This window comes from Choristoneura fumiferana, chromosome 3 (genome assembly GCF_025370935.1).
Source record: "Choristoneura fumiferana chromosome 3, NRCan_CFum_1, whole genome shotgun sequence".
Taxonomy (NCBI): domain Eukaryota; kingdom Metazoa; phylum Arthropoda; class Insecta; order Lepidoptera; family Tortricidae; genus Choristoneura; species Choristoneura fumiferana.
The window spans coordinates 8,410,531-8,436,213 of record NC_133474.1 but is presented as its reverse complement, the minus strand read 5'-3'; the positions used below and the strand labels follow the sequence as shown (position 1 = coordinate 8,436,213).

General features: G+C 37.4%; 1 protein-coding gene across 4 annotated transcripts in view; it reads left to right on the top strand.

Moving 5' to 3' along the window:
• Positions 1–3,885: 3,885 nt before the first annotated feature.
• Ziz (dedicator of cytokinesis protein Ziz) overlaps positions 3,886–25,683 on the top strand; it is a 99,911-nt gene continuing 78,113 nt past the window's right edge. Inside the window, exons 1-26 of one of the 4 annotated variants that reach the window (XM_074085413.1) lie at positions 3,886–4,129; positions 7,220–7,339; positions 8,390–8,562; positions 10,013–10,310; positions 10,441–10,615; positions 10,974–11,193; positions 12,395–12,698; positions 12,798–13,015; positions 13,094–13,284; positions 14,086–14,330; positions 15,393–15,592; positions 15,840–15,960; positions 16,045–16,317; positions 16,516–16,632; positions 17,972–18,154; positions 19,310–19,447; positions 19,556–19,751; positions 19,856–19,926; positions 20,111–20,270; positions 20,610–20,852; positions 21,237–21,357; positions 22,086–22,229; positions 22,696–22,916; positions 23,322–23,558; positions 24,516–24,676; positions 25,472–25,592. In XM_074085413.1, the coding sequence (XP_073941514.1) occupies positions 4,085–4,129; positions 7,220–7,339; positions 8,390–8,562; positions 10,013–10,310; positions 10,441–10,615; positions 10,974–11,193; positions 12,395–12,698; positions 12,798–13,015; positions 13,094–13,284; positions 14,086–14,330; positions 15,393–15,592; positions 15,840–15,960; positions 16,045–16,317; positions 16,516–16,632; positions 17,972–18,154; positions 19,310–19,447; positions 19,556–19,751; positions 19,856–19,926; positions 20,111–20,270; positions 20,610–20,852; positions 21,237–21,357; positions 22,086–22,229; positions 22,696–22,916; positions 23,322–23,558; positions 24,516–24,676; positions 25,472–25,592 (4,696 nt within the window). In that variant the 5' untranslated portion in view covers positions 3,886–4,084. The remainder of the gene's footprint in view (positions 4,130–7,219; positions 7,340–8,389; positions 8,563–10,012; positions 10,311–10,440; positions 10,616–10,973; positions 11,194–12,394; positions 12,699–12,797; positions 13,016–13,093; positions 13,285–14,085; positions 14,331–15,392; positions 15,593–15,839; positions 15,961–16,044; positions 16,318–16,515; positions 16,633–17,971; positions 18,155–19,309; positions 19,448–19,555; positions 19,752–19,855; positions 19,927–20,110; positions 20,271–20,609; positions 20,853–21,236; positions 21,358–22,085; positions 22,230–22,695; positions 22,917–23,321; positions 23,559–24,515; positions 24,677–25,471; positions 25,593–25,683) is intronic. The other 3 variants (XM_074085414.1, XM_074085412.1, XM_074085410.1) reach the window with 3 other exon arrangements.

Here is a 25,683-nt window from a genome sequence, read left to right as displayed (position 1 = left end):
CACACACACACACACACAGACACACATAACGGTCAAACTTATAACACCCCTCTTTTTGTGTCGGGGGCTAAAAATGACTCTAGAAATGAAGTACCTAACTAGGTACCTAAGCACTTTAACTGACTTTTTGTCTTGATTGTTAAAAACTTAGACAAATTATACTTACCTACTTATTATAATGTACATATAAAAAAACTTTTCATATTCTACATTTCTAGATTTTTTTAACTTTACAATTTATACCATGTTAAATGGTCTCAATAAGGTGCAAACGTAAATTTTCAATTGTTTGTTTAATTATTGTAATGTTGTATATTTTAAGTTATTTATGAATTAGGTACTTTATGAAATGTGCATTGAACTGTGTGTGTGAAAGCAGCAATATTGATTTAAATTATAAATTTACCTGAAAATACTATCTCATTGTGAATTCTAATTCTAATTAACCATGAGACCATGACATTTATTACTGAAAATTATTTTCCATTTTCCAATTTCTACTAAGTAAGTTCTAATTTATGATTATGAAGGACGACTGTTTCGTAATGTAAATAGATGTGTGCATTTCAATGCAATGTAAATAAATGTTTTACAAAATGTGTTAAGCTATTTGACATTATATTGCATTTATACATGCAGATATATCTGTCTATCTGTCTACAATTGGTTATTTGATTAATCAAACAAAATGTTTAATGCCAAAGAGGAATTGGTGGATATTGTATGTTAATAAACCAGGTAAAATGATTCAATAATATTACCTAGGTAGGTATTATAAAAAGTAGTATATACGTACCTATATGTTTACAGTGAAGACATTGTAGTCTCAGGTACATACTGAAACTAAGATTAAAATCTTGAAATATGAAATGTACCTAGCTTGTTATAAACCTCAGTAAAAAACATGTAATAATGATTATGATGATAGGTTAAGTGTCCTCAAAACTTTAATTAGTCCGTCAGGTTTATCAGAAAATTAGTATTGGACACATAGGCATACCTAGGTATATTCCACAAAAAATTATGAAATATACCTAGCCAGTTAAAGTTGCGCGTGAGACGCCACGCCGTGCCACACTTTTAGCATTGCGTGACAGCACGGGCCCGAGGGGCCCATAGTTCGGGAGATGTCCTTTCATCTTTGTCATTTCTTGTTTGATGGACAAAAATGAATGCGCGTCCAATCATTTCTAATAATTTAACTGACTGACAGGCTAATTAGAATACTATTGTTTTTACTTGGAAAACTACCCATAGTCAATAAAGAGCAGTTAAGAGAAATAATAAATGTTCATCAGTGGAAACTATGTTTCAGATCATTTATAGGTACTTACGTAGGTACCTGCTCATTGAGCAGTGCTCAATTACATGTCTGAAACGAATGAAACACTATTAAACGGAAATCATTTTAACAATGTATTTTGAATATATCAATACATTCTTGAGGTGACTTTTATTGTACGACTACTGAGTGTTTACCCGCAGCTTCGCACGGGTAAAGCATTAGAACCAGGAGGAAATTCGAAAATCTAAGTTCTTAGGTACATCTTACCGTAGTCAGTCACACTCTCGTTTTAAATATATTAGCACAATACACATAACTAGGTTGTTACAAGTTGAAAGTCCGGGAATTGTCGAGAATTAATTGTTTTATTTTCGAGATTTTATTCCTTAATGTGAAATATTGGGATATAAAAAGTAGCATTCTGTGTTATTCCAGATGTCCAGCTATCTACATAGGTACCTACCAAATTTCACTCGAATCGGTCCAGCCGTTTTAGCGTGCAGGAGTAACAAATATCAACAAACAAACTCACCAACTTTCGTATTTATGATATTAGATAATTAGGTTTAGGTATATAATTATGTAACAGACAGCTATCGTAGCTATAAGTCTATAGCCTACTCTGTCTATAAAGAAGGCGAGGGGATGTTAAGAGAGGGAATGATGCAGTGTTAGCAGAGCCTTCTAAGCTCATAAGCAAAATGTGCGCAATGTGGGGCCATATTAGATGACTTATTGACATAGACATGCAAAATTCCAAGTTTCTAGAACAGCCGGAAGTACCTTACATATAACTTGGTCTGTTAAGGCGATTTGTATGGAAACAACTTTTTAATAACTACAGTTATTGCTTTTGATTGTCTTGACTTAGAAGTTTGATTTTTTCACAGCTTTCGGGACTATTGACCTGAGTTTAGGGTTTTAATTTCAACTCGATACCTATACTTCGCGCGTTTACGAGATAAAGGGTCTTGACAGACAGACAGACTGACGGACAGAAAAGTGATCATATAAGGGTTCCATTTTTTCCTTTTGAGGTACGGAACCCTAAAAAACATTTGTTCCGGCGCTTTTCAAATTTCGACCTATTTACTTGAAAATATGAGGATGAAAGTTCTTAAGGAATTCCAGAAAAAATTACTATACCAAGGGTATTGCAGATGCGTTGCCAACCTAGAGGCCTAAGATGGGATACTTCAAGTGCCAGTAATTTCACCGGCTGTATTACTCTCCACGCCGAAACACAACAGTGCAAGCACTGCTGCTTCACGGCAGGATTAGCGAGCAAAATGGTGGTAGCAATCCGGGCGGACCTTGCACAAAGGTCCTAGGTACCACCTGCAAAATCTGCTATTATTTTTTCAGGAGTATAATGGTGTGCTGGACATCCTGGCTGCAGCATCAGCTCGTCGTGTTGCCACCACTGCATTGTATGTAGAACCAATTACTGATCAAAACGAATCCAAACATGACATATGTGCTATTATTTTTTATAATAGTGTACTAGTGTGCTGGATATCCTGGCTGCAGCATCAGATCATTCTGTTGCCACCATTGCATTGTATGTAGAATCAAATACAGATCGAAACGAATCCAAACACGATATATCTGCTATGGTTTTATGATATCAAGAGTGTACCTACTTGTGTTCTGGATAACCTGGCTGCAGCATCAGGCCGAGACATAATCTTGCATAGTTATATAGCATACATCGGTGTTTCAAATTTTATGTTCCAAATATGTTTGAAAGTAAAGTAAAACCCATTATGCGTCTAAGATTCCTACCGCAGCGAACAAAAGAGCTGATGATCTTGTAACGGCTGAACCGATTTTGATAAAACATGTCTAAGAACCATCGCTAGAAAACCTGCTTTCAAATAAAAAAACCGCATTGAAATCGGTCCACCCGTTTAAGAGCTACGGTGCCACAGACAGACACACATACAGACACGCATAGCGGTCAAACTTATAACACCCCTCTTTTTGCGTCGGGGGTTAAAAAAGGAAGAATAGCTAGGACACGCTAGGATAAACAGACACACATAGCGGTCAAACTTATAACACCCCGGGGTTGAAAATGCTACCAACCGCCAAGCCAACATGCCGCCAGGGTTGCCAACCGTAAAAAAAACCCTCGTACTATGCAGCTAAAAATCTCGTAACAAAGTTCTAGCCTCAGCTAGCCCACTAGGCTTGTTTTATTCTTTTTAGTATTTTTTAAGGCAGTCGGGTTTTTTGATTTTTTTAATTTATTGCTGACTGACTTTACTTGCATTGTCATCCAAACCAACTATAAATCGCTAGCAGTTCTTTTTTTCAATTGCGGATAATAGTCGAATAAGGATGGATTTCAAAACAAGAGAAACTCAGAGCTCCCTTACGTTTATTGAGAACACTCAGAGCTCCCTTAAATCATATTAAATTACATTAATGTTTATTTTAAAGGTAAACCTTCCTTCCTGAAACCACAGAATGAAACAGAGCTATAAGCAATCAATGAATCGGACCTTTAGCGTCGGACGCTTTAATTGGCTTTAACGCTTCATGTTGGACTGTGAGTGAAGTGTGAAGTTGAAAAGTCTGAATGACACAACGAAACGAATCTAGTTTTATCTGTGGTCTTCCTCGACTTTGTTGAGAGGAGTGAGGACGGTCGTTGTTTTTCTCAATAAATATTCTGCTAAGGCGTGCTACTAAAATTTACCATTTCTTTAAAATGTGAAGTTTAATAATGGAAAAATTACAATAAAGTGTTATGTTATTTAATATTACACTGCACTTTGCTTAGTTTCGTTAATAATGCCTCCTATAAACACCAAGGGGAAGAGTGGCGCAGAGTACGAGGTAAATTTTATATAAAATAATTGATTTTATTACGAACGATTGTGCCTTTGGAAAGTCTATTTTGAATATTATGCATATGAGAGTTAAATTTGGCATATTTTATTATATAATCATTAAAAGTCATCTATTTTCCCATGATTCTAGGGTGTGTACTGTCGGTGAAAGTGATTCCGCGGATTTTCTCTAAAATATTAATTACATACATTATTAGCTAACACATTTACATAAAAGTTCTCATTTCCTTTATATTTTAATACCATTATTCAACTATACTTAATAGTAGTAACTTCAAATCTAAACAAAAATGATGATCTTGTCTTACTCTATTCAAGGCAAGATTAAGTATTTTTATATAAGATTAAATACAGCATATTTGATTAGAAAAATCTGTTATGTGCTTCAGTTTCGAGGTCACTTATATTCCCAACAACACCAAGATTTTGATGCAAATTAGTATGCAAAATTGTTTTTTTTTTTTAATTTTAAAGTTGGTAAAATTATGATTTTACATTTTTAAATGTCATGTCAGTTTACTTAGTTTATTTTGACTGACTTGGTGTTATATGTTAAAAAGTTAGACATTAAACACTGAATGATAATAATTCAGAACATCCCATTGTGCAACATACAATTAACAGAGATGGGGTGAATGTGATTGAACCAAATAATAATATGAACTTCAGTCAAACATTTGGTAAAAATAAGAAATTCGGCCGAAATTCGGTTCAATTCAATTTCAATCTTAGTAGTTCAATCAAAATTTAAATATGAGTAATTCATTTGTGAAAATTGTGATCCAAAATAATTTTTGTTTTCAATTCAGTTTAGGATTTGTAATCAAGATGTTTATTAAAAGGATAAAAACTAAGATTATTTAATTTTTGTTGCATATTTTACTGCTATGACAAACATGCTTTCAATTATTATTATTATTTTTTTTTCCCTTGACTTGACTTTGACGGGCTATTTTTTGTAGTTTTTTTTTTTATTCGACTGGATGGCAAACAAGCAAGTGGGTCTCCTGATGGTAAGAGATCACCACCACCCATAAACATCTGCAACACCAGGGGCCACCAGTAGCAGCAGCAGGGGTGCTGAATATTCAACATTTAAGCCGAATGCTGCTGTTCAGCTCAAACTGCCGTTTTTCGGTTAAACCAAATGTAAAACGAATTTCGGCCCATCCCTATTTTGTACCATATTGTATACTTAGTAAGGTCAAATATTTGTGTACATTTATGTGGTTGCTATATGCACTATGCCTGGAAAAGGGTTAATTCAAAATGCAGATGGGTGGTGTTCAAAAAGTAAGATCTCATATCCTGGTAATAACCATAATAAGTTCCTGTTAAAAATGTTATTTTTGATACAAGGTTTTTTTGCTGACTGTACCTTTTGTTCACTGTACTTGCATTGTCATTCAACTTACAAATTTCAAGCCAATCCAACCACTGCAAGTGGGTCAAAATGAACTTGCAAAATTGGCCCAACAACAACAAACAGGGCAAGTTAACTAAAGCTTTGAAAAAAATTATATAAAAAAAAAACTATTTTGAGACATAAATTATCCATACATTTGCATGGTTCATTTCATTTGAATTCGTAAAAAAAAAAATTAAATTAATCCCTCATAGGTAAACAACATAAAACTATGATTTATTTTGTGGTAGCACATCTAAATTCGCGAGGCCTGGAAAAGGGTTAAATCAACAATCTTTGATATTCTGAATAGTCTCTCAAATTTGCTACAAAATAGTACTATATAAAAAATACTTAAAAATATATAATTTTTAGGGTTCCGTACCCAAAGGGTGCCAACGGGACCCTATTACTGAGACTTCGCTACGTGTCTGTCTGTCTGTCCGTCCGTGTGTCACAGGGCTCTATATCTTAAGCTGTAAAGTAAGACACTTTAAATTTTCACAGATTATGTATTACTGTGGCCGCTATAACAAAAAATACTAAAAATAAAATAAAGTTACAAATTAAAGGGGTCGTCATACAAGAAACGTGTTTTTTTCAGCGTTTTTTGGTTGCGAGGCGTTGTAAGCCGTTGCTAGGCGACTAAGGTGACAGCCCCTATGTTGTTTGAATATTTACCTTTAAGTTTGCGATTTTAATGATGTTTTATAAAAGCTTGGATAATATAATATAGTAACTGTGATTGTGTGGTTTATTCGTTTTTGTGCAAAATTAATGAAGCAATTTATGAACAACAAACAACAATGAAGCCAACTTTGATAAAGTGCTCGCCAAATTCGCACGGTCACTATGTTTACCTATTTTTTTTTACACTAAAAAATTCATACTAAGTATTTAACACTATTTACAAGGTTTATAATAAAGTTTAAATTTTATTCACACTAGTCGAGCTTCTTATTATTTAATTACACAACATACGAAGTCCGCCGAATTTCCCGCGAATGAACCGCGCTGATAGCCATTTTTTTTTGGGCCGCGCTCGGCGCGTTGCAATGGTTTCAGAGGCAATTAGCCAGAACCAAAGAGAACGAGAACTCAAATGGTTTTTTATTCGAAATACTTGCACAAGAGCTTACATTTCGTCGATATTTTTAGAAGCTTTTCTTTAGCTTGCCCTGTTTGTTTATTTATTTATTGTTTGTTTGGGTCAAATCTTAGAAGCTAAATTTGACCCACACCAGTGGTCCGATCGACTTGAAATTTGGCATACTTATGTTAATTTGGTCACAATACTATAATTTGGTAGTGACATCTTGATGGTCCTGCCAGGATCGTCTTTGCAGGAGGGAACTGCTCAATAGTTAATAGTACCGACTTGAAATTTGGTACAGATATGTAGTTTAGATGACAATCCAAGTAAAGTCAACAAAAAGTACATTCGGAAAACGTTTGCTGGGGTGGAATCTTTCAACTCAAATCTGAAATCGTTTTGACGAGTGCTTTGGTAACCAGGGGCATAAAGTACAGTCAGCAATAAAAAACTTTTATTAGAAGAATTTGAAGAAAAACTTTTACTGAACTGTTTACGGAATCCTTCATGCTCGAGTCCGACTCGCACTTGACCGATTTTTTTAAGCACATGTTCTTACATATTACATTTCTTTACAGAATATTATTGCAAAAAAATCATCAGCTTTAGACTTCGAAAATTACATTCAAGATAACAAGACACTGCTGCTGAATGATCCCCTTAGAGACATCCTTCTCTACCCATCTGATGATGTTTCTGTAAGTCAATGTTTTGATGAAATAACCCACTGATACTGAAAGTCAGTCATGTGACTAACATTTATACACATTATGTAAAAATCACTAGATAAACCATTTATTTTACAAATAGTAATTAATCCCACCCCATGACCCGTGTGGTGTCGGGTTAGAATTACACCTCTCCATTTCTTCCGTGGATGTCGTAAGAGGCGACTGAGGATATAGGTTTAGGTATACCGTAAGCAACAGGCTAGTAACCTGTCACTATTATACCGTTTTTGTCAAACTTAAAACCTAAAATTGCTAAAAGTTGCTCCGAAGCGATAACGTTTCGTGTGCTCTGCCTACCCCATTTGGGAATACAGGCGTGATTTTTGTGTGTGTGTGTGTGTGTGTGTATTAATACAACTTGCACAAAAAACTTGCAATCTTCTGAATAAGTATTATTTTTGAGTAAATAGTTCTTTATATAGCATAGAATTGAATGCAATTCAATTCAATCAATTTCAATTAAAAAAAAAAACCATCTATACTATTGCTGATTCCGCCAATGTCGAGGTTGAAAAAGACACTATCGGTATCGGCTGGCCGTTGTATGGTAGCTTCAGTGTTCGGTCGGAACGAATTGAATGCATTTTCCATCATCTGAAATGGCGACATTTTACCGAAGCTAGAGATGAGTGGAAGGAGAAAGAATGCCCATTAAAAAAATAGGCCTACCCTGGGGCTTGCAGTGAGGACAGGTTACAGCTGGTGCTGGTGGATGCAGGCACATGCTGATTTAGGCGCTAACTACCCTCCCTGCACACCAATGGCCTTACCTAAATAACAAAATTAAGTAATTTTCACTTTATCAAGATAATTAGATTTTTTCTTGACTTAAAATGGTCAGGATTGCTGATACAGAATTGTACCTATTATATTAAGACTTTTATAAAACTTGTATTTGTAATTGATAACTTTTCTGAGTGAACTTTTTGAACATTATTTTGAGTGTCAATTTTGTTGAGAGTTTTTCAAAATAGTGACTATGTATACTAATTTTATTGTTTTTGTTTTTATCTCTAGAGCGTAGTCCTTCCTCGCCGGTGGAGAACAGTCACAACAGCTGTGCCTGATGTGAGGACTGCTTCTACCTGCCCTCTGCTCACTCGACAAGCCCTGCTCAGCTACGCTTCCAGTTGGAACCTTATACACTTCAAATACAACAGTTATTCTGGCACATACCTCAATTTACCTAGGTAATTATATTCCACATTCATAAACTTAAATTACCTGAGCAATTGTTATTTTGTGAAATTATCCACTTTAATTTGGGAATAATGGCTATTTCACAGAAATAAGTTCTCAATTACTTCTTCAATGAAGTTAATTTATTGAATTACCAAGACACTTCGTAAATAAAGTATAGAACATAAAGATTACCTATGTACATAAGGCTCAACAATTAAGGACAGGACAATAAGGCCTGATATGTCTAGCATTGGTCAAATAGGTCATGCAACCTGTTAGTTCACTTTGTTTCTAGCAAACAAGTTCCAGAAGGAAATTATGGTGTCAATTTCCTTGTTAGTTAGCTCTTACAAGTTTTATTTATACTTTTTTATTAAAAAATATGATAAAAAGTTTTCCTTTTTTATTTCCGTTATTATGAGGCTACATTAATTGTTATGATTAAAACTTTAATACTTCATTTTGTACTTATTCATATTATGAATTACTTGTATAAATAACTCGCCTTATTATGACTACAAGTGTATTGTTAGAACTGCTGCTATGATACAAAAGAAATGCAGCTAAATGCATGTATCTAGGTGAAACAGCATTTCGTTGCGTGTAATTGGCGATAATTAAATGAGACTACAATTGAGGAGCTCATTAGCAGCACAATTAACATACGCTTCATGGCCTTAAGAGCAGACAACAGTTCTAGCTTTGGTTTACATTTTCCAAGGTCATGTTTATCTGATTTGTGACTCATTTCCACTCTGTTGCACAAGTGAGGATGAAAGGACAGTAAACATGTTTTTGCCGCGTAACAATGCCAGTTTTGCTAATGGACTTATTGATTGAACAATATGATAGCCTGCTGCCAGGATGGCGGGTGCGGTTGTATTATACGAATATGTCTTTACCGGGTCTCCTTCGTAATCCCTAATTTCGTTTGTCCTAAAATCAAATGACATCCCACATTTGTCATAAACACTTTTGACATGTATACCTATCATTCATTTGCCATAATGTTCTTCTGTCCTAATGATCATAATACCTTTTTTGCATCATCTAACGGAAAGATTACGTACGATACATACAATACAGACTTCGCCTGCAGTCACCCTCAGTGTGCAGATAGCTTAAGACAATATATTTCAAGCCATCATACACTTTGAAACACATTATAATAGCTCTTCCGCGACCGCAGGCAAACCGGGACTGCCCCGTTGGAGCAATCCTTGCTACTTGCAACTATTAGTCATTTCATTGCAAATAATATCTCTCTCATCATAGTTAACCCTTTAATTTGGCAGTGTATGCCACAGTGAACATGAATTCAAGTTTTTTTTTTTGTATTTTTTTTAATGTTGAATTTTTTGGTCTATAAGCACAATAAGGTAACGACGCGGTTTGAATCATGTCTTTTTTATTTTGTCAAGTTAAGGGTTAAAGTATTTTTGTTTCCTTTGTTCTTAGACCAATAGATACCAAATTCTTGGAAGAAGTTTATGACATTGATGCTGAAACAGAAAGTGACAATGAAGCTCAAGCTGCCAAGGTGGACATTGGCACCAAAGATGGATACCTGCTCAAAGGACCTGAAATTGGTTCTGAAAGGATATTCAGCAATCTCGCGTCAAAATCGTTTAAGAAACGATACTGCTCAATGGTCAGGGAAGCTGATGGCGGCTACATTATGGAAGTATACAAAGATGATAAGAAAACAGATACAAAGCTCACAATTGTTATGGATTTTTGTTCAGATGTTGTTAAAGTAAGTTGTTGATTACATTAATTTATGTTACCCTGTTCTTATGTTGGTAGTGGACAGATAAAAACCACAACAATGTTTTGTTTATTCTTAGCAACAAAGATGTTTTATTATGATTCTTATGTTTATATAGAATCCAAAGCGCGGTCGCTATTGTTTCGAGCTGCGCATGTCTGGGGGAAAAGGTTATACATTCTCGGCCGACAATGAAGAAGAAATGAACGAATGGATTGCCGCATTTACTGCAGCTCTGAAAAAAAATCACGACGGCCAAGACGTCAATCAAAGTGATGACGTATTAGACAAAGGTTAGGGTACATTTTCGATTGCAACAATGTTTGATATGCCAACATAAATATATAGAACATTGAATAATACTAAATAATAAACGCGTATTATATATGACATCTTCAAACTGAGTTGCTTCATCCAGTTTTATCTAACAATACTATGTATTTGTACATACTTGAGATTGGGCTCGATTCAATTTTATCTAAACTACTAGCGCAATGTAACAGCTCACGAGTTTAAAGTTAACATATATTTAAAAGGAAATACAAGTTGCCCTTTGTTTACAATTTTATCTTATCGCATAATTATACTAACGAACACAGTTTCCCGAAGGACGCTGATAAACAAATAAAATATTTATAAATTAAGCTTTAGATTTTTTTATAGATGCAGATGTTTCTCTGACAGCCGAACCCCCACCCCCTACCTACGGGACTCTTAAAGGGCTTGAACACAGCATGAACCCCCTTCTAATGCGGTATTCGAGGGAGACAGACTTGTCCATAGCAGCGGCCAGGAATGAGTGTCGAGCTAACATATTCAGTATGCCATGCAAACGGTCGCAAACGCCTGAACCGCAGCTGGAGCCATTCAAGTACGGTTATAGTTAAAGCATGCATGAGCGCTAGTGGCCTGTAGTTGTTCGCGATCGTTATAACTTACATTGCGTTAATATGCTTATGTGCCGGAAGGATCATGGGCTAATTAAGTCCGCTATGAACGTTGAGCTAATATGACCCAACTTTAGGCACACAATTATACGTTAAAATTAGCGCCATATACATTTCCAATAATTTATTAAATCAGGCGTTACTTTGCGGAGGTAGAGTTGTGGATAAGGCTCATTTCGAGGCTTAAAGACTCGACTATATTTGAGAATAAAATTGGCTTATTTTATGCGTATGGATGTAATAAACCGTCTTTGCGGGCTTTGAGTCGTTAAGCCTCGAGAGTATTTAGGGTTCGAGTCTTTAAGCCTCGAAATGAGCGTTTTTCACAACACTATGTGGAGGTCCATATTTAATGAGCTATAATAATTACCTTGCTCATCCGCAGCCTATAGGAACTGAAGCAGCATTTCCACCAATAATGTGCGAGGATGTGTTGCGAAGAATGTGTTTTTGACTAACCAATACAAACGCTTAATTTACCTCGTCCGCTCCGCTCAGCTGTTTCCACCAGAGATGTGCTGTGCGAGGGCGTGTGAATGAAGAGTTTCTATTCATCATCCCAGCCTATATACGTCCCACTGCTGGGCACAGGCCTCCTCTCAGAACAAGAGGGCTTGGGCCATAGTTCCCACGCGGGCCCAGTGCGGATTGGGAACTTCACACGCACCATTGAATTGCTTCGCAGGTTTGTGCAGGTTTCCTCACGATGTTTTCCTTCACCGCAAAGCTCGTGGTAAATTTCAAATGTAATTCCGCACATGAATTTTGAAAAACTCAGAGGTGCGAGCCGGGGTTTGAACCCACGACCCTCTGTTTTGAGAGGCGATAGGTCAAACCACTAGGCCACCACGGCTTACAGAGTTTCTATTGGTCGATGAAAAACATATTCCTCGCAACACTTCCTCGCACATCTCTGGTGGAAACGCTGCTTAATTGTTATAGGTCATAAACATTTCTATTTCACTAAATAATTAAAACCCGGCTCATGATGTTCAAGAGCAAGCTTTTCATTTATCCATTTCTACAGTATTGTGTCTACAGTTCTATTCTACAGTTTTGCGTGGTCGTAAGATGTATCTATCAAAAATCTGTTGGTAAGATAAAGTTTAACATTGTCTATTCCAGAGAACACTTCGGCCAAAAAATTCTGCTCAAATGTGAAAGCTTAAAATTTAGATTGCAAGCACCAATAGATGGTGACAAGGAACTCTTGTGTCAAGTGGAGCCTTACTTCACTTACCTGGCTCTGTACGATGCTAGGAGCGGCAAAAAGCTTACTGAGAACTTCCATTTCGACCTAAACCATACCGCTGTGAAAGATCTAGTCAAGGACACTGAGTGTACTAACTCACTAGTCGAGAATTTTAGCTATGATGTTAAATTAGATGTTAAAATGATTCCGGACGAGTGGTTCAGGTCAAAAAGACAGGTATGAAAAATTTCAAGGACTAATTCGAGAACGCGATAAAATTAGTCTGTATACTGTATATTCGAAGTATTCTAAATTGCTACCTAATTATGGTTCCAGGCGGTGCTGTCTATAAACAATCCCCATCCAGACTTGTTTCTTGTAGTGAAGATTGATAAAATATTACAAGGGCATGTAAGTCAAGTCTTGGAGCCCTACCTCAAAGCTACTAAAGACCCTCGATTAGGACTCAAAGTCCACAAAACTGTGCAATCATACGCTCAGCGAGTTGGAACCTATAGGATGCCATTTGCGTGGACAGCCAAACCATTATTCAAGTGAGGATAGTTTAAATTAAGGTTGTATAATTTATGTAAAAGTAACAAAATAATATTTGAATTAATTCCAATTTTTAGGCTTTATAGTAACGATCTAGACACGACTCCAGAATTCCCAGCCATTTACCGGCAAGAACCAAATAAAATGTCTGACGACGATTTATTGAAAATCTTGTCGGACTTTAGGAAGCCTGAAAAATTGTCAAAATTGACTGTGATACCTGGCTGGCTCAATATAAGCATTCAGCCGAGTAATGAACAAATACCAAGTGAGTAACAGTGAATTGAGTAGTCACTTGCATTCAACTTGAATCAAAGTACCTTCAAATTTACCTGCATTAGTGTCAAAAACAATGCCAAATACTTAGTAGGGAGCCATTTGATACCAGCCGCTTTTAACACCTTTGAACTAGTGTCCTCGTGAAGATAATAGTAGTTGTCGTACCTAGCTTTTAAATACAATGAGGGACAGCTTTGTCTTCAGATTGGTGAAACTGAAATGTAGTTAGCGCGCGCGAAGCGTTCAGACTATGAGAAGTTGTTACCTTTCATGATACATTGCAACGATGGAGATGGCAATTTTTTTCATTGCAGGCTACATTTTGTTAACGCTTGGTAAATACTGGTATTTATTCGAGCGATTTTCCCGTATGATTTTCGAGGGCATATTTTGTTAACATGGTAAAAGATTCTCTTACAGTTATCAGGTTATTTAGTAGAACTATAGTTCGGCTCACGTAAAAAGAGCGCTGGGTGACAGTGGAGGGAATGTGTTTGCGCAGGGGTACCGTCGCGCACGAAAAGGTAAAGGTCAAGGTCGACTGCCGAACCAATAGCGCGACGGCACAGCCAAGTCCTCCCTCGCTCCTCACCCGCGCCTCACGTCTTTCCACTCGTTTGGTCGGTTAATTGCTCACTGCGCAGGTATATCGCCAGCGCTCTTTTTACGTGAGCCGAACTATACATTACGTTAAAATCTACCACCACTGAAAATGAGGCGGTTGAAATGCTCGAATAAAGACCTATGCACCGCAAGGCTAAAGGTTTTATAAAAACACTTTGTTTTCTAGATTGTATGACAACAGCATACGCGGCTTTAAAACCATTCCCGCTGCCGCCATCAACGCCGCTGACGGTGGAACTGGCGACATTGAACACGGAGCCAGAGCAACCGTACGCTGCCTTCGTAAACCATCTCTACATCCGACCCCTTACACTGAACTTTGAATCGCAGAAAATGTTCGCACGAGCAAGGAATATTGCTTGCGCAATTGAACTGCGAGAAAACGATACAGGCGAAAATAAACCTTTACAGGTAAGCTATAGTAAATTGAAATAAAACATAAGATACTGGTTATAAGTCGAATGTCAAAGTCTGTTTCTATAATGTTTATGTTGCTAAACACTTAAGATTCATTACAACAGTGAACCCATGTGATCGATTAACCACCTCTGCTTTGATATGGGTTAAAATATTTTTTTCACTTCTCATACTCGTGAACTTCGTATTTATGCTAGATGCAGGCGTAGGCGCATCGATTTAGAATACCCTAGATACCCAGCTGCTAACGCTTAAAACGTGTCTTTCTACAACTGCTTAAACACCTTTTAAGTACAGTTGCGCTGTTGTCAGTAACGCGTGCTTCGTTATTGGATCAACATGCCGAAGTGCTCCGTAAAAAGTGCAAAAATTATACATTAAAGACGTCGAAAAAGGATAGCATATCGTATTTTCGGTACGTACTAGCTAATAGTTTTATAATGTAGTGAATTTGTGGCATAATACGCCTTCAAACTCATTAAAAACATTATTGTTTTAAATTAATTTCAATAAGTACCTATCTTCATTTGAAACGTCAAAGCCGTCAATTTGTTACGATTGTCACGCGGCATTGTTTAAAATAATCTTGTCTACGACCGAAAGCGCAATGGTCTTATTTTGTAGTGTCATAACCGCCAATCGCGCGCACTCGAAATAAAACCTTAACTTTCGTGACATAAGGTTGCATGTAGTAAAAATTTAAATGCTCTTAAGTACATTATGTGTTTTTGATTTGCCTTAGTAGACGCACGCACTTGTAACTTAGCGATGGGATATTTTTGCGACTTGAATTTGTAGGTGCTAGTGCATCTAGGGTATTCTAAATCGATGCGTAGGCGACATAAAATGACTTTTTATGCTCTAGTGCATAAAGTAATATTGGTCGTCTAAGACCGAGGGTATCAGGCGCCAACAGCCACTTGTTCATAAAACTTATTTTACCCTCGACTTAACTATCAACCCCCTCCTGCTGGCTATAGACGTGGCTATAGACGTCTCAGGCAACTATTGCGATATACAGTACAAAAGTTACTTAATTTACTTTGTAAATTCTAGGTTGTCTATGGCAGAGTTGGCATGACATCACAGTATCGGTGTTCGGTGCTGCATCACAATGCAAACCCAACTTGGAGCGACGAGGTGAAAATCAGGCTGCCTACTACCATCACGCCCCTCCATCATCTGCTGTTCACGTTCTACCACATATCCTGCGATTTAACCAAGAAAAATGACGCTAATGTTGAGACTTGTATCGGGTAAGCGAATATTTATACGTAGGTTAATCATGCTACCTATGAAAACCAAATAAATGGGTCACCGTAACTTGGATGGCAGCACCGCCCTAACAAAAACTATGTTAAAATGGCCTTTTGAAATGGGTTATGCTCAAAAGACCACTATATGGGAACCATCCAAATCTGTATTTTTGAACTTTTTCATGTTATAAAGTAGACCACAACTATATATAAAGTATTTCTTCATTGCAATTGTTTTGATTTGTAGTTACGCGTGGGTGCCACTTCTAAAGAACAACAAGTTTGTCGACGAGATAGTAAATCTGTCAATAGCAACGCATCTACCATCGGGGTATCTGTCTATCCAGCCACTCGGACTTGGTAAAGGGGTGAGTAATTTTGAATTAGACAAACTTATTTCTACAAGTACTTGTAAGCCAAAATATACCTAATACCTTCTTTCTCATGTACAGAATGCAGGTCCAGAAGTTATTTGGGTGGAAGGCGAAAAACAGCTGTTTCGCTGCCAACTAGTCTTAGACTCGACAGTGGCTACTCGCGACGCGCATCTCCACAACCTGTTCGTTCAAGCCGAACGTCTGATAAGGACCAACTCTCCCCCCACCTCGCCGTCGCCGCCGCCTTGGAACGACGTGTGTAACGCCCTCAAAGCTGCGCATGCGATCAAACTGAGCGCGCTCGTGGCTTTCTTGCCGACAATATTGAATCAGCTGTTTGAATTGATGGTGAGGTGATGATGTAATTATATAAAGTTAAGCGAAGATTTGGTCTTAGATGGAGCATGATTGTCCAGTCCATTCACCCTATTATAGTTATTAGTTAATGACGACCAGATTGCAGAAAAAATGGTTAATAAAAGTTATGGCTATAGCTTCTAGTTTCTGTAACGAACTACCATACCAGCTTATATTTTTTTGTTACAGACTGTGGAAAAAAGCTACACTCCAGATATGGGCTATCAAATTGTTAAGTTAATTGTACATTTCATCCACATGATCCATGATTACGGGAGAAAAGATTTGCTGGACAGCTATGTCAAGGTATTTCATTATTTTATTTCTTTTTGAACATGAAACTACCGTGAAATTCACTCATTTTAAATGATAACAAAACGGATAACTCATGTCTGAAATCGATTTAGTAACAAAAATGACGATGAAAACGCGCCGGTATTAGTTTCGTCGGGTAAGTCGCGCGAGCAATGCGCGTGTTGCAGCAGCCGCCGAGTCGCGTTGCTCCCAGAAAAAGGGTTAGGTACGGATTAGCCCGGAACATGTCGAGTCGACCTAAATTCGATTTCAGACGTGAGTTATCCGTTTATTTATCATTTAAAATTTCATTTCTTCCAAAAAGTTCTTGCTTTCCAAATTTTTTAACCCGCTACAATCCATTCAAGATAACATTGGACTCTAGAAGGTCACAGAAGAAGGGGTTCTAAACATTTTATTTATTTGTTATTAGAATACTTAATGTATACTGCTCAAAAAAAAATAAGGGCCATGTAAATTTCACTGGTAAAACGAAAATACTAATGAATATAATTCTTTATAACATTCCTTGTCTAAAAATGGTTTTATTAGTACAACAAAAATACTTACAATAAAAATACTTTTCACTCAGTTAAATGTATTCATTTAAAGACGCAAACATATTTTTGATTTCATTTTACCGGTTATTTTTGAGTAGTAGATATACTTACAAAATAACACAATATTAAAACGTAATTTGCTACATAATATTAATTCGATTTATATTTATATAATTTTAATAACTGCGTTTTGTACAGAATATTTCTTGAGCTAACAATATTATAAACGTTCCCTTTCTTGCAGAATGTTGTTTACCTCTGCCTCTTTAGTTATTTTATAGGAAGACGTTTCTGTTTTTAGCAAAATAGGACAAGTTTTTTTTTGTTTTTAAATGATAATATGAAAAAAATAGCAAATTTAATCTTTCTAATATTATTTTATTATAAATGCGAAAGTTTGTAAATCTGCATGTTTGTTTCTTATCTACCTCTTCACGTCTTAACCGCTGATCCGATTTCGGTCGAATTCGGTCTACAGATAGTACAAGTCCCGGGAAAGGACATAAAATAGTTTTCATCCCGGAAAATAGCATAGTTCCCGCGGGATAGCGATAAACGAATTCTACGTGAACGGAGTCGCGAGCAACAGCTAGTTAATAAATAAATGAAACTAATATTGATGTCTTCGATATTTTAATTAGAATTAAGTTTGGGCCGTACTCTAAAAAAAATCAATTTACGACTTCCTAAAGCGTGCACTATAAAGAGCCTATTTTCCTTCTGTCCATTCCTATATTAAACAGACTGTAAGTCATTGGGAAGTTAACAACTGGTGCATTAATCTGTTACAGTATGTATTTAACTGCGTCGAGTTTAAACTTCACACCGTGTTGACGGCGCCCCTCCATATGTTTGTGGACCCAAATCAGCAAGATTTCCTGCTGGGGCACAAGTTCATGCAATACTCGAGCTTCTTCTTCGATATCATCATCAAAAGCATGGCGCAATATTTGATTAACACTGGAAGGATTAAGGTGAAAACTTGCACCTGTTCTCAGAATATATGTAATATTAAAACGTTGTTTAATTTTTCGTTATTTGCTAACCGACTTCAATATATTTTTTATGTTTGTTACCTCAGAACTCCGTCATTTATGAATCGATTTAAATTTTGCGTTCGTCTGAGAATGCTTTCAATTAGGTCCCATAAGGACCAAATCAGGATCTGATGATTGGATCCTAATGAAATCGAGGGAACTCTCTCATGCATTTGCTTTTGAAAATCATCATTTGGTGAAGTGGAACTGATGATGAAGACCACAGTTGACACTCGGAGTTACTATTCAATAACAAGTATTTCACGGGTTGAATTTCAATTACTTTAACACAGTTGCTAAGCAATTTATGGTCCTCGTAATGCATATGATGAAATGGAATGGGTGGTGAAGCACCAGGACTCCTCAATAATGAGTCTCTGCATCGGAAAAAGCAATCTACAGCGTGTATTTTTGATACTACCTCAAACTGTAACTAGACGAAAATTTTAGTGCTGTGAACCGATATCAAAACAAATTTTTAATTAAGAATTAACTACCAGAGCGTAATTAATTTTTGAAATATTTTCGAGCACTATGTAATGCGTACAATAATTTGATACGAGAGAGAAGCGTTCTGTGACAGCTGTCATGTCAACAAGTGCGACGTTTTGAACAAAAACAAAGTAGTATCACATAGTGATACATTGCGTGCTAATTAATTTTAGAAGGAAAATAATACGTCTAATTTTTTTACTAAAACATGTGATAATTAGGGCCTTCACTAACTACCCTTAAAGTTTGAGGTAGTATCAAAAATACACGCTGTATTGTAAAAGGTGACGAGCAGTTGACATCAAACTATTGTATCTTAGATTATTTACACTAGAAAGCGTGAAAAAAAAATTATATCAAAAAATTGAACCGACTACAAAAAACCATGAAAATAATTTTCTACCAGTCTGAAGTCGGTGCGTCAGCACGAGCCAGCAGGAGTGATTGAAGCCCAATAATGTAGTGCGTAGGTGAAGTAGGCGACTAAAAGTCCACTCGTGCAGGCTCGTGCTGAGGCACCAACTTCAGAGTGGTAGAAAATTATTTATTGTTTTTTTGTAGTTGGTTAAATTTTAGATACATATTTTTTTATTTGTATAGATGTCCCGAAACGAAAGGTTCCACGCCGACCTCCTAGATAACATCGAAAAACTTGTGACGACTGTTGAACCTTCATATATTCTGCAACAGCCGATGCAGACACATATATTCAACAAAAATCTTGCCGTATTTCTTAAGGTAAGATACCAAATAAACTTATACTTCGCCAACTCTGCTCATGTGACGTTTTCTGTAGTTAATTTTGTTGTGATTTATAGTTTTCATTTATACTTGTCTTTTTTACAGTCGTGTCTGTCGTTTGTCGATCGCGGATTCATATTCCGCCAGGTCAAAAGGTATCTCGATAAGTTCAAAATGTGCGAGCCTAAAGCACTGTTTGATTTCAAGTTCACATTTCTACAGACGATATGTTCGCATGAACATTATGTGCCGTTTAACTTGCCACTGCAAGCTAACAAGCTGGGGAAAGATCTGAATGAAGGTATGTAGCGAATTTTATTTGTTAGGATGGTGGTTGTTAATTACAAATATTACAATTCTAAACTGACGGGCTTTATTGTACAACCTATGATATTTAACTTACAGATCCAGCAAAACTGAAACTGTCAGAGGATTTTATAATGAGACATTTTCTCTCGGGCACTCTTCTGAAGCAAGTAAGCATTTTTAAATATGTAATTATTTTAATATCAAACCTTACTCGAATGTCAGTCTCAGGTCAGGTCAACTCTGATTCTGACTTCTCGCACAAGTTTACTAACGGCTTCTATGCCGTAGGAATTAAATTTGTAACTGTGATTTAAATTAATTATTGGCCAATTGCAATGTGAACTGTTATAGGTAGAACAGTCACTCCGAGAGGCGCCTCAAAAGCGCAGAACGGCACTGGGCGTGTTGCGAGCGTTGCTAACAAAGCACGAGCACGACGACCGTTACCGGTCGCGGCAGTGTCGCGCACGACTCGCGCAACTGTACGCGCCATGGCTCACTGTCGTCCTAGGTAAGTGATACCCGGCAAGAGCTGCTAACTGTACAGTTACCCATTTTACGAACAGCTTGTCAATAATATGGATCACAATTTTTTCCTTACATAACTTAACCTATCAGTTACCCTGTCGCATATATTGAAGAAATGAGAGACCGTAAGCAAGAAATTTTAATGAATTGTATTGTAACTGTACCGCATGCATACTACCTGACTCGTATCTTCAGTATAAGCGACAGGAAACTGATAGCGGTGGAAGCGCTCGTAGAACCACCCAAAACTGTTGTTGTTGTTGTAGTAACTGGAATGTTAATGGCCAAAAACGTTTATGTATAAAATGTTTATTTTGAACAGAAAACGCCCACCGCCTTGTCACCAAAACTCTTGCCAGTCCGGTCTTAGAGAACGGCCATGATAAGGTTGACGGCGATGCTACCGCAAACCCTATCCTCAACAGTACAGTGAAGGACGTGGCATCGGCTAGCAGTACGCCACGCCGAAACCGTCTCACCCTACATTTCGAACACACATCTGCAAGGAATTCAGCTCATTTCAAAGACCCACCGGTCGCACAGATCAACAATATGTATGGCAAAGGTGAGTATTCTGATTTGTGTTGTCCAATGCGCACTGGTTTTGTCTTTAAATGTCTTTGTAAATGGTTTGGGAAATGTGTCTCTGTCGCTAATGCACACTGTCAATTGTTATACACGTTTATGTGCAGAATTCAATTCTTATTAGCGCCAGTTTCAGTCGGATCTATTAATGTCAAACCTTGTACTAGATCACTATTTAAAACTACCTGGAGTCAATCTCAAATAATGAAGTAAAACGCTAAACATACCGTGACCGCTCACACAAAGTTGTTTCACTCAACATGCCATAATATACAAGTCAAGTTCCGGCATAGCTAGTGGCACAGATCTGAGGCTGGCTCATGTGGATGGCTCGAAAGTATACCACCTGCACTTATGTTCGTAGATCACGTAAACAATGCATCGCAAAGCTCTCTAGAGTCTGTGTCGACCATGTCGGGCGGGGATTCGCTCCCGAGGAATGCCGGCCGCCTGGACCTGAGCGATATCGGTGACCAGGTTAATAGGTAAACACTTGCACACTTAAGTAGCTGGGGGTTGTGGACAAATAGTTGCTAATTGAATGATATGTACGAAATTTTTGTGTTAATCTAACCTTAATTTTATGAGTTTTCGTTACAGCTTGTGATATCTTAATTGTACATTACTTCAGAGGCCGCGAAATAGGGGATTGCCGGCCGAGTAGTTATAGATGGCAGTGTTAACGAGGCCTAACATCCTTTGAAATAAAAAATATAATAATTATTTACAGAGTAATGAGGTCAAACAAAAAAAAAATACAACTGTACTGAGATTATGATGTTTTCCTATGAATAACGATGATCTTTTAAATTTCTGTGACTATACGACGATACACAAGACTGCTAGCACGATAAGGTGCGATGAGTTCTAGCTGCTCAGGGTGTTTTTTTTTTTACTCTTACTAATACAGTGGGTTAGAGACCCTTTGAACGATAGGTAAAATACACGTGATAACTGTTGAGCTTTAGTAGAACCGAATAAAAAGTTACCCAATTAGAATCACGCATTTATACTTTGTAGATTTTGCTTTAGATACTTGTGATTCGTGTAGCTAAAATATTATTTTTGGGCCTTATACGTAATGCAATCGACAATTATGTATATCTAAGCATTAAAGTTTGACCACAACCCTGCCTTCACAAAACACTGTCATATACTAAAACATCCTTGTGCCGTATACCTAATATGTTCATTCCTCCCTCGTGTTGTCTAGATTCGGTGTGATGTCCGCAGAAGAAGTGCGCGATGTGCTTTTGTGTTTCCTGTTTGTTTTGAAGTACTTGGACGAGGAACGGCTAGTGGAGTGGTGGAAGACGCACTCCACGGCCCAGAAACAATCGTTTTACAATGTTTTAGAGTAAGTTTTACCACTTACGTTCTAGTAAGTAACCACTAGTTCAAAACGGCCAAAACAGATTAACAGTAAGTCAATATTCACCGACAGAATAGTTATTGATGTCGATCTATCCATGACTTAAAAACCAAAAATAAGTAGTTACAAAAATACTAATTGAAAAAACATAATTACATATTTTGGCACGTTAGCTAATTTTACTCATAACTGTACTTTATAGAATGATGTACGTCAACTAATTTGGCTCATAGGCAATGTATGTACCTACTACAAATAATTTCTGAAACAGATAACACAGCAACGACTCAATATCACAACGTTCTAACTTGATTATAATATAAATTGATATTTATGAAGTATTTTACAAAGGATCTCATTGGCTAAAGTCTTCAATCAGCGTCATTTCCTCTATTTTTGCTTCCAATCTAGAAACCTGTTTTAATTTCTTTCACAAAAATTTTACTTCCAGAATATGCGCCGAACAATTCCAGTACATAGGTAGAAAGCGGATATTGTCTGAATTGAAAACAACAACGCCTGATTGTAACGGCAAGCCGAAGCCGATCAAAGCCAGGACGCTGCCCGCCAGAATGACACCGCCTGACTTCTCCAAAGACCCGCCTATCATCGTGGAGAAGAACAATACCGTGAATAGGGAGAATCTTGTTGCTGCGACCACTGTTACCTCTGGTAATTTTAGGTGACACTATTTACCGGCACGGACAATACCCACATGGAAATACCGGCCCTCTATTCCGTGTACACGCCCATACAAACTGGTGTAAAACTGACAAGAGTTTCTATGGGCGTGTACACGAAATATCAGGCTGGTATTTCCATGTCGGTATTGTACGGCCGGGAAATAGTGTCACTCGTAATTTTTAATGTACCTTATCCTTGGAACAAACAAATTATTAATCCTAACAACAACTTTTCCAAAAAATGTAACGGCTGCATTGCTTCACAGTGGAACCGCAGTTGAGCTATCTAACAGTTCTGAAACGAATCTACTTGCGTAGGAGTAACGGTGCGAATCTCGCGACCCGTACTCGAAAAAATCAGGGACGTCATTCGTGTTTTTATTTACTTTCACAGAGCTGGAAACTATAGCGGAACATGCAGTCGTGTCCGCCGGTTGCCTAGCAACGGAGGTCGGTCTCACCATCATAGATCGGACGTGTTTGTTCACGAAGAACCTTGGTGCCGCAGAGGGCGCCGCCGCTAGACCTTACCTGCGGCTGTTGCAGTTTCCACAGAGCGAGACGCTGTATAAACACCTGTTTGCAGCGTTGAGAGCGTATATCAATCAGTTCTCGGAGACTCTGTTTGAAGGTAAGTTGAGTAAATTTAGAATGTCTTTTTGACGCTAACCCTATGCTAATTTTACTCAGTACGTACTTTTGGATATATATATTAAGATTCTAGGCCATCAGGACGTATAGAACAGCTTTATGTGTTGGTCGGATTGACATTACGGTAAAGACGCGCCGCTGTTTTTTGTCCGTGTTACGGTCCCCTTCACCTTTTTTCCTAGTTGTAAAAAATGAAAGTGTCACCTTAATTCGGTACCTACGTAATAGCGTAATCTTATGTAAATCTCTACGAGGTTTTGGTTACTTAACTGCAAGAGCACTTGTGCGGTTTGTTAGAATTAAGCTATTATTTAATTCAGTTTTTTATTGCAATCACTTTAGCTCGGTACGTATTTGATAAAATTTTACAATTTTCGCCTGTGACATTGTATCAGTAAACTTATAATATTACAACAATACGACTACTAGATTGTCTAGATTCTTGGCATGCGGTGTTGCCATTTATGTATTTAGCAGCAGAAACAGATGAACGGTTCTGTAGCTCAAAATGATGTATAAAATTTCGATCCCAAGTCGTTTCTAAATAGATCATTTTGAGTTTCACAACAACTACTTCTACTGCTGACTGTTATTGTTTTTAACACGTTTGTAACACTAGCATGTGGTTCACTTGATGGTGGTACCTGAGCAACATATGGACACCTGTAACAGAGGATTGCCGACGCGTTGCCAACCCATAGGGCTAAAATAGAATACATCATGTGCCATTAATGACTGACTCTTATTCTCCACACCTTAACATAGTAGCGCAGGAACTGCTGCTATGTTCCGCAGAACTTCCAGCACTTCAATCCTACTGTGGATTTTTATTTATTTTATCTATTAATTAGACATACCCACAGTACATGAACCAGAAAGAGATAATTAATGTAAAAGTGTGTAGTGTAAATGTGTGATGTGTATTTTTATTCAATAGGTGGCAGCACTCTCTGCGCAGGAGTAGTCAGTGCAGTAGTAAAGCTGTGTGAGGCGCGCGCGGCCTGGCTTCGACGGGAAGCGGCGGCAGCCCTGTACTTGCTGATGCGAGCCAACTTCCAGCACGGCTCTGGTGGGAACCTAACTAGGGTGCATTTACAGGTACGTTCCCTATAATATTAATCAGTAAATTGCGTGGAAATTGTGGGCACCATATACAGACGAACTTTTGACACGCCATGGTCGAAAATTTTGGCTATAATAAAATTAGTATTATAATATGAGATTCGTTCGAGATTGTTAACCTACCACAACGTTTCAAATGTGTTGTACACACATTGTTACGAAACGAAAGGAGACGAGGTCAGTCGGTTGTATTGTATTGTTTTAACATCGAAAATACAACTGAGACATATGCTGGGAATCGAACCAGGTCCTTAGCGCTAGCATCCATCTCGATATCAGATACCCGTAAAAGTAACAAATGGAGTTGAAATACAAAAAGAATTGTTTAACAAGAAATTGCTCTCTTGGAGCGGTCGCCATATAAATGGGATGTTAAATAGAAGGAAATATTTAAGTGAGGTCTGAATTCTAAAATACTTAGTTACTTTGCGGAAGTCTCAATGAACTACCATAAATCACTTTGCTTTTCCTCTCCGCCATACTTTGCACCACAGCTACACCTGTGTGACACATACATATTATTATATGTTAAGAAAAGCAGAGCCCGCTCTTCACCTCTTGTAATCAAACAGCATACGAGTATGGTGTCACACAGGCCTAACTGTTACAAACACCACATAATATGACAGTCACGCCTTCCGAACTATAAACTAGTTCATTATCAAACTTTGGTTAGTTAGCCATCACCCGAGAAAACATCTGTTGCCAAACAAAACGAATGCCATAGTAATTTTTTTTTTTTATTATTAAATTGTTTGTTTTATTTCACAGGTTATAATAGCAGTATCAAAATTATTGGATACATCAACAGCTCTGAACTGCAAACGTTTCCAAGAGTCTCTGTCAGTGATAAACTGCTTTGCGACCGGCGACAAAGCCATGAAAGGGACCGGTATGTTCTCTATTTTTTAACTAATAAAAAATGGTACCGCATATTTAAAACAGAATTTACACACAGTACACTCAACAACAAGAAAATGAGA